At 37.4% G+C, this 10,172-nt stretch overlaps 1 protein-coding gene across 8 annotated transcripts in view; it reads right to left on the reverse strand.

The window, feature by feature from the left end:
- The window catches only part of tpd52l2a (tpd52 like 2a), a 16,733-nt gene extending 6,983 nt beyond the window's left edge, over window positions 1–9,750 (reverse strand). Inside the window, exons 1-5 of one of the 8 annotated variants that reach the window (XM_017468265.3) lie at window positions 9,581–9,750; window positions 9,038–9,129; window positions 8,466–8,614; window positions 8,188–8,247; window positions 2,633–2,680 (exon numbers count right to left, since the gene is read on the reverse strand). In XM_017468265.3, the coding sequence (XP_017323754.1) occupies window positions 2,633–2,680; window positions 8,188–8,247; window positions 8,466–8,614; window positions 9,038–9,129; window positions 9,581–9,599 (368 nt within the window). In that variant the 5' untranslated portion in view covers window positions 9,600–9,750. The remainder of the gene's footprint in view (window positions 1–2,632; window positions 2,681–8,187; window positions 8,248–8,465; window positions 8,615–9,037; window positions 9,130–9,580) is intronic. The other 7 variants (XM_017468267.2, XM_047155603.2, XM_053680316.1 and 4 more) reach the window with 7 other exon arrangements.
- Between the last annotated feature and the right edge of the window lie 422 nt (window positions 9,751–10,172).

The following is a 10,172-nucleotide window of genomic DNA, read 5'->3' on the forward strand; positions in this document are numbered from 1 at the left end:
CCCTTATGTTTTGAATTCATGACCACTCATCACAGTTCCAAGTACATGTGTGTTTGACTTTCTTCAGTCAAATATACAGACAATAAAGCCCTAAACACACACACCTTAGTGTTCCAGAACATCAAACTGTCAAAGGTTCTGCTTTTATACATTTACATTTATTCACTTAGCAGTTGCTTTTATCCAAAGCGACTTACAAATGAGAAAGATACAAGCAAAGAGTCAATAGAGACAATCGCACTTCTTGATGACTAACTAACTACAATAACCATCATCATCATTCAGTGACGCAAACAGGTAAGGGGCAAAAAAGGTGAGAACATTGCATGGATAGAGAAATCCTGCCACAACTAGTCCACAGAGAACTGGCGCTGTGGTCATGGTCACGCACGAGATGCGTTTTAAAAAAAATTATTATTATTGTTTTTTTTTTAATTACCTTGCATGTCCAAAATGGTCACTTTTCATGAAATGAAAAAACAAAAACATATTGTTTTAACATTTTACCAAAATCAAGATTGAATACCCCTCCCCCCAAATATTTTCTCATCAGATCTACAAGAACCTCGTAGGTGATCTCAAAAATGTGAATTTTCAAAAAAAGGTGAGGAGTTTGCATCTATGATTATTATTATTAGTAGTAGTGGTAGTAGTAGTACAATAATAATAATAATAATAATAATAATAATAATAATAATAATAATAATAACAATAATAACAATAATAATAATAATTAGTAGTAGTGGTATTATTATTAGTGGTACTGGTGGTGGTATTATTATTAGTAGTAGTATTTTACACACCCATTATTTTGAGACAACTTTGAAAATTATTATGCCCCAGGGTATGATGCCAAAATGTAAAAAATCGTGAAATTTCATTATCATGCAGCTGGATCGCAAACATCATTGATAATTTATAAAATGTACAAAAAACCAAGAAAAACATGTCAATGACATTTTCAGATGATGTACTGTAGTTTCTCCCCCGTTAATCTCCGTCGCAGTCTCATACGGCCCCCGCCCTTACTCGTGATCATATAACACCATTCTTAGAAAAGCATGATGCACTGCTTTTGTAAAATAAATGGTAAACAATTACAGTTCTGCTGATTATAAAATCTTGTACCTGCCTCTACTGCATGTAAATTGAGCAAGTTTTTTTTCACAACTCCTGACTGCCAGGGTGGGGAGAATCACCTGGATACTTTCCTTTGCATGTGCGCATACATGCCAAGACTTTCAATTCAAGTCACAGGGAGACCATATGATTATACATACAACTGTCATGGGGCCATCGCTTCCCTTTCCTCTTCGCACACATCAGACCTCTTGTCCCTATCTGTTTAACCACGGTCGGACCCTGATGTCCAAAGCAGGTGACAGACTCCTATCATGTCTTAACGCCTGCAGGGAATGCATCTTCATTCTTGTTAGACTCCATTTGGAGTTCCACAGCTACTAGCTTCAGCGGAGTATCCTCATTAGCTTACTAGCCACATTAGCTTTGTGCGGCCCACGATTTAGCTATGAACTGTTCTGTTTTTCTGTTGACCATGGGGCTCCCTAATGGAGCCATTGAGAGGGGGAAGTCTGCATGCGTTGGAGATCAGCTTGCCTTGAATTCATTGGTGGCCAGATGATTCGGTGGTGACATTGTGGTTAAACCCAGGGTTTCTGCCCAAAGTCATATCACCCAATATGGGTGGTGACCAGTGTGGGTCCTGCTGTAAAGTTTGGAATGAACGAAGGTTATTAGATCTTCAGATCAACTGTTTATCATCTGCCATGGAGAGAAGACACTGGGTGCTCCCCTGTATGAGACTGGGCCACTAGATTGATGTCATCATCAAGTGTGCTGAGCACCAATCTTGTAGTTCCACCTCCTTATGTGGATCACTTTAAGCTGTGCTGCTGCAACCTGGATATCACTTCACCATGATGTGTGCTCGGCAGTGACATCACTGCTCCCAGTGATGTGGGTCTGGCAGTCGTTTCTGAAAACAGTTCCTGTCTTCACGTTTAAGGCGTGTCAGTTCCTCATGACATAGTGGCACAAGTTATCCAGGTGATTTTCACCAGCCCTGGGGATGTGTGAAATACAACATCCTACAATTATGTATGAACCAGAGTTCACTATTAGGAACCAGCTCAGATCCAGCAGGAACTTGACAAGAAGGTCCCAGGGAAATGATGGCTAAATATATCTATATGAAATATTTATAGCATGGCAAACATCATAGCATGATAAAGATATATTTAATATACTGTGTCATATATCACTTTGTGACTTTGCTGAAAGGTCACAGCATGCATGCACATTCTCACTACTCCTGGCAGTTATCCAGTATTCAGAGAACCACAGTTACATTTGTAACAAGCGTTCAGTATTAAAGGGAAAATAGAGGTTTTGTCAATAAGCTGAGCAGAGTTTCTTTTTGTTTTTCCTCAACTGCTCGTAAAGAGTTACATGTAAACGCAGTCCTGGTTGTTAAAAATCCTTGTTAAGAAAAAAACCCTTTCACCCCACACCCTATTTTTTTGCATAATTTGTTTTTTTTTATAAAGTTCATCATATTGATCATTATTACTCATGACGAAATCATTTGAAATAAAACAGATGAATCACTCACGCGTCAGAACGACTAATGTCTTCCAGAGTAGCAGATGCTGTAAGATAACTACACACACCCAAGCATCCGTGCGCACACACAGACACACAGAGAAAGACAGAAGAACAGAAAGAGAGAAGCAGAGAGATTGAGAGATTTCCAGATCATCGTTATAATGTACAGACAGTTCTAAATGTACCACAGGTTATTGCTAATGGGCAACACACACACAATCATGTGAAAAAATAGCTACACACCATGGAAATTGTTGGCTTTTTTTTTTTCTACATATGGGCAAGCAAACATTTGATCTTTGAAACAGTGTCTATTAATAAAGTTGATACACTGATAAATGACACATAAAATTGACATTTTGCCGTCATTTCCATAATTTAAATGAACAAAAAACAGATCAGTCACATGGAAAAAGTAAGTGCACCCCTACATTTATCACACCTTCAAATCCATAAAATTAGAATCAGGTGGGTTGAAGATTGGGTTCCAGTGATTAGAACCCGACTTATTTATACCCCTCTCATATCTAGTGTCTGGTGTTCCCTTTGTTATTGAGGTGTGTGGTGTCATCATGCCAAGATCTAAAGAGTTCTGTAAGGCCTTCAGAAAAAAGGCTGTGGATGCCTATGAGTCTGGCAAGGGATTTAAAAAGATCTCCAAATGATTTGAAACAGATCATTCCATTGTAAGAAAAATCATCTACAGATGACACAGATTTCAAATGACTGCCAATTTGTCCAGGACTGGCCGTCCCAGCAAATTCAGCGCAAGAGCAAATCATCTGATGCAAAAAGAAGTCTCCAAGAACCCCAAAATTTCATCACAGGATCTGCTAGTAAGTCTTGTAACTGTGGGTGTTAAAGTGCATGCTTCTACAATCAGAAAGAGACTGCACAAATTTGACCTGCATGTGAGGCGTGCCAGGAAAAAGCCTTTGCAAGACTACAGTTTACCAATGAGCATACAGGCAAAGACCAGGCCTTTTGGAATAATGTGTTCTGGACAGATGAATCAAAGAGCGAACTGTTTGACCATAGTAACAGCAGACATGTTTGGTGCAGACCAAAGACAGCTTTTCAGGGGAAGCAACTCATACCAACTGTGAAGCACGGTGGTGGAAATGTTATGGTTTGGGGTTGCTTCACTGCCTCAGGGACTGGACAGCTTGCATTCATTGATTCATCTATGAATTCTGCATCATATCCAAGAATGCTTAAAGATAATCTGAGGCCATCTGTCTAAATGTTCAACAGGATAATGATCCTAAGTACACTAGCAAATCCACCAGGAAATGGCTCAAAAAGAAGAAAATGGAGGGTTATGGAATGGTCTAGTCAAAGCCCGGATTTGAATCCCATTGAAATGTTGGGATGCAAGAAAACCCCCAAACATCTTGCAGCTGAAAGAATATTGTATGGAAGAGTGGTCAAAAATTCCAGCAAGCCTGGTGGAAATTTATGCAAAACGGCCTACAAGAAGTTATTTCTGCTAAAGGAGGCAATTTCCACAGAAGAATATCACATCTATTGATAATTCTGTTGAATAAATGACTGAAAAAGCTATTGTTCTTTCTTGTTCAAGTATATCAACTTCATTAATAGACAATGTTTCAAAGATGATTAAATGTTTGCTTGTCCAAATATGTATATAAAAAAGCCAACAATTTCAGTGGGGTGTACATATTTATATATATATATATATATATATATATATATATATATATATATATATATATATATATATATATATATATGTATGTGTGTGTGTGTACATATTTTATATATATATAAAATATGTACACACACAATATATATATATATATATATATATATATATATATATATATATATATATATATATATATGTATGTGTGTGTGTGTACATATTTTATATATATATAAAATATGTACACACACAATATATATATATATATATATATATATATATATATATATATATATATATATATATATATGTATGTGTGTGTGTGTACATATTTTATATATATATAAAATATGTACACACACAATATATATATATATATATATATATATATATATATATATATATATATATATATATATATATATATATATATATATATATATATATATATATATAAATGACAAAACAGTACAATTAAAAAGAAAAAGGATAACCAGGATATCTGTACTGTACTGACTTCTAATCCATGGAGCTTTATGATGAATATGTGTACACACAACCCTCAAAGTTGACAGACTTCTAAAACGGGTTTGACAACTTTTTCTTGGCCATTTGTTGTCATGAATAGTTCTCCTTTAGATCTATGCTCCACTGTTAAAAATGTGTTTTATTTCTATGGTACTTCTATGGTTATAAAATAAACAAGTTTGAGTAACGAACACAAACACTGTTTCTCCTCTAATTGTGTTTTATTCTTTGAAGTGAAACAAAAATGCTGAACATTGAAACAGTCAACACCTGTTCATTGGAAACATTCTAGATTGTTCCCTCAGCCAAATAAAGCAACAGCGCAGGTTTCTGTTCACCACCGAGAGGTGTCTTACTGCAGGAGCGGAAATCTGTAACATTTAACATCATAGGAAAGTGTGGTTTGATTTGTCAAAATTGCTGAAAGAACTCATTAGATTCCCATATAAACTAGGCCAAGCTGAGTAAACAGGAAACACTAGGACACGGCCTCTCATGAGATCACTGCTGTCGTGTAACATGATTTCTAGTATTCTGTTGAGATTTTATTCAGTGTCATTTGAAATATAGTTCAATATGCAATTTTTGAGGTGTCTTTCTGGCAGAAATATACAGTCTATGATATTTATTGATAGTAATATTACTACAAGGCATACTACTTTCATAGGCATACTACAGGTGGGGGGTGGCTGTGATTCAGGTGGTAGAGCGGGTTGTCCACTAATTGTAGGGTTGCCAGTTCGATTCCCGGCCCACATGACGCCACATGCCGAAGTGTCCTTGGGCAAGACACTAAACCCCAAGTTGCTCTCGATGGCAAGTTAGTGCCTTGCATGGCAGCCCTGCTACCATTGGTGTGCGAATAAGTGAGTGAATGGGTGAATGAGACACAGTGTAAAGCGCTTTGGATATAAGCGCTATATAAGTGTGCAATTTACCATTTACTTTCAAGCTTATTTTTTTTAGTCATTTTTTTATACAACATAATTCAAGGGCACCAGCAGATTATAATTCCAGGGTATTTGTTGTTTATTCGTAGGTGCCTGGCTAACAAGTTAAGTAGGCTGCTGATGTAGTGGCCACTGGCATTTTTTCATCTCTCGTGCAACCTGAGACAGAAACCCCCTAATCCTTATTGACTATCACAAAACTAATGTTTCAATTTGGTAAGCAAGAAATAACACACGACACGGTGGTGTGATGCATTACCACCACAAACTTGATTCTTTCCCAACAGCAGCAGCACTTCCCGAAGTGTTTTACTCCTCTTGTAGCACAGAAATGTGCCCCCTTTCTTATTTATTAAATAATGAAATGTCATATTTCTGATTTGATTATAGTTATGTTTAATGTAGTGGAACATCCACAAACAATTTTGTTCCTCCTATCACTTACGTTATATAAATTATAAACAGTCATTCCCTCACCAACTTCTCATTACTGAGAAGTCCTCGGTCAAACATACCTTGTGATGGAAGATGTTTCATTAATCAATACCTTCTGACTAATCAGACTTGTGAATTTTTATACCATGGTCTGTTTGAATACTCTATTCTTGACTACTCGAGTCCCTTTTAATCACCATTCTAAATTAATGCGCTGCCTATAAACAACTACAGTATTTAAACTCATTGTTCATTATTAGTAGAGATGTGACACAGATGCAGGTAATTCACACACGCACAATCTCTCTCTCGCTAATGATAAATTATTATAATTCATACAAATAAATGTATTCTTATCGCACTACTTTATATCTGTGTATGATTTAGAGCGGGCAAAATTCTAGCTCTAGCAACCCATATATAAAATAACTAACAAAAATTAACCGTTATTTTTTATCCTTTCAGTTAAATTTTGCACTGCAAACATCAACGACATCTTTAACTTGTCAGTGCTGGCAAGTGACCATGGTATAAGCGGGACGGTCCCTGTTTATGTGTGCGTTACATGATTTTAATACACTTAAGACAACCCTCTGCTTCACGTTGTGGCAGTATTACCACCTCGGGTGTGCATTATTTTCTAATAATTCAATTATTCCTTACGTAATGCACACCTATCCATGGATTATCTCTACATAACGCACTTCATAGTGACCTTATTCGTTCTGAATTCCAGCACCTGTTGCAGTACATAGACAGAATAAGTTTTACTATGCAGATTAATTATCATGCACGAATGACATGGATGCTTTTCAGAATCAGCAGAGATACTGGCCCAACAACCTGCTGAAGGTGAAAACACAACGCGATATATTTAAGGAATATTACATGATCAAGAGTGTAATTACACTGAATATCAGTACGGCTGTGATTTGGCTGTAGGTAGAAGGCCGCAGGGCGAGCGGCGTAGGTAATCACAGCCGTGCCGATATTCAATATAACCGCATAACTGCGAGTGCGATATTGCTTTTATACAACAGTTCTAGAAACAAGAAATTAATATTGAGTAAGTGACATTTCGGATACAATATGGCCAAATTTATGTATATTTATTTCTCCTCCGCTAGCGGAAATAGATCCCAAAAAAGCCACACTCACTTTACAGCACGTTGGCTAGCTCGCTGATTTGTACATTCCATTTAAGGGTGCAGCTGGTAAAATCTGCTTTCTTTTCATCTTCATATAACAAGCTTTCATGTTTAAAGTCAAAACTTATATCCTGAAAAGTCTCGTTTGTCATGTCTGCATATAACGTTGCTAACACTACTGTAGTACCCGTTTCAAACTAGGAAGTGGAAGTGATACACACAGTGAACGTCCTAGTGCGGTTATAAGAAATATAAGCACTCCTGGAACGCCATTTGACCAAACAAATTAGTGGAACAGGTACTAACTGTTGTATAATAGAAAATTTTCGAGAAAAGTGTAATGACTGGCTACACTGGCTCGTCCCTTCCCTGGGGATCCTCTTGTGTTTCCCTTAGGCTATCTTAATGCAATTCACAAACTAGCTGGCTATACTATATAATAAAGTATGCTATATTACATTAGCTACCACTTTTTAGCCAAGTTAGGGTTCTGTGTGACATTGGACCTTAGTTGTCCAGTGGTCTGTCCAATGAATTTATGATTTGGCCACCCTGTCTGAGAGCCTTAAATTCTTCAGTATAGTTTTGTTACTTGTTTCATTCTTAAATTGCCACTAATTCAGTTAAGCAGTGGTGTTCGTAGTGTAGGCAATAATGCTAGCCAAAATAGACATCAGGCAAGCTAACTCCTAAATCCCCTAAGGTTTTAGATCCTTCGGGTGAAGGGAAATTTTGAAATAGAAAGCAAACAGAAAGACAGACAAGTCAAATAAAGCACAAAAAACCCCAGAAACATAGGAGAAGACAGAGAAAGGATGTGAGAGAGAAAACTCACACGTTAGATGATGTAATTCTTTGATTCAAATCCCCAAGAGTCTGTGAGGTTTTCATATAACTAGAAGCAGAAATGAGTGAAAAACTGGTGAAGAAAAGTATATACAGACAAATCATTATGATGGAAAAAGGGATAAACAGCGAGAGAAATCTGCACAGTTCACCACCAAACCACATCTCTATAACCAGCTAAATGGCATAAGTGTACTGTAGTGAAGCGTGAGATGAAACAGGAGCACCAGAGGTGACACTGATTTACATAAACCTGGGAGTACTCACGCATTAGAAGTCTGGACTTCCTGCCAGCCTTTGGTGAGGTTGCCTTTTAACTCAGCCAGAGGGCTTATACCCAACCTTCTCCTCAGTTCCCCAGCATGCCTCTCTTTGGATGTCAGAACATGCCTCAGAGTCTGAATTTCATCCTCCACCTGCAAAAAGCAGAAGCCAAACAAGACTGTTTAGTTAGATAGCAAAATGCACTGCAGGTTTGCAGATTTGACATGTTGTTTGGGACTGCTGGCAAGAGTTTTCGCCCTTTTGTCCAAAAATATATCCTTGCTATTCTTTAAATGGTCATTAAAATTGAAAAGGAAAATCTGAAATGTGCTGTGCTTTAAGGAGGCCGTATTTGGGGAGAAATAAGGAAATGTCTAAAAACAACAGGTCAGAAACCTTCAGTCTATATTACTTTATCAACCGAATATCTGTTCATTTTCCAAAATGTTTCCTGATTTTTCCAGACCTTTCCAGTACTGTTAATTATTTTTCATTTCTTTTCCACTTCTAAAAAGGGGGGGTGCAGGGTGCAGATCAGCTGAGGTATGGAGGACATGTTTAGGAGAACACAGTACCCTAGTAAGCTCCAGCTCCAGTTCCACAGCTTCCTCCTCCGTCAAGCCTGGTGGCAAACTTCTCCCACTTGCTCCACCCTCACTGAAGGAACCTCCAAACAAAACAAACCAGAAACTCGGGTTAGAGCTCATATCATGAACTACTGGCCTGACTTAATGTCTTCACAAAACAGATCTCGACACTTTGTATGAAGTAGATCGTGTTTCAGCCTGGACATCGAGATTAAAGTTAACTTTTAATAATAATAAAAAAAAAAACTAGAATGATGTTAATCCCTAAGGAAGGTCACTTAGTTAGCAAGGTAGCTAAACAGCCGACAAAACATTAGCTTCTAAACAACAGTGTTATACGAGACGCGTAACTATCTTCTTCGAAAAGATGTTTTTGTTTTTGTTTTTGCAGAAATTGGAGAACCTAAATCTAACCCTAACAACCAGACAAACTGCTCACTACTGAGGAACTCTGCTAGCGGACAGCCGTCAGGGCGCATAAACACACCTGTTCTCCGGGTCTGTATACAGCTAATATCTCAGAAATCATACCTCTGCCCTCAGCGTCCATCTCAACTGGAAAAGGTTGTGTTAATATTTAACGCGTTATAAATTGTTCAGTAGTTTTATATGACGAGCACTGCTAGTAAGCGGACTGTTGACGTGTAGATATATTCGCTTGAGATTCACACTTCCGGAACATGACAGTGACGTAGCAGCAGGGGAAAACGCTGCTTTCTCTCTTTCTCTCTTTCTCTCTCTCACACACACACACACACGCCACGTTTGTCTTAATATACTTGTGAGGACTTTTTATAACATAATTATTAATGCAGCTAATGCTATGCCCACACCTAAACCTAACCCCGACCTTAATCTCAGATATCAAAAGGAAAACTTTTGCTTTTATTTATTTATTTATTTATTTATTTATTTATTTAGGACCTGCCAAATGTCCCCACAAGGTCAAAACTCTCAGATATTCCGATATTTCGGACATTTGGTCCCCACCAAGGTCTTAAAAACATATCTATACACACATAAGTTTAGCAAACGTTATAGTATTACCTATATTATGGCACGGTCTTCAAAACAGTTCATGCAAGGACAGTAAAAGGTTTAATTTTATTTAATTCATTTCATA

Source organism: Ictalurus punctatus, chromosome 5 (genome assembly GCF_001660625.3).
Source record: "Ictalurus punctatus breed USDA103 chromosome 5, Coco_2.0, whole genome shotgun sequence".
Classification (NCBI taxonomy): domain Eukaryota; kingdom Metazoa; phylum Chordata; class Actinopteri; order Siluriformes; family Ictaluridae; genus Ictalurus; species Ictalurus punctatus.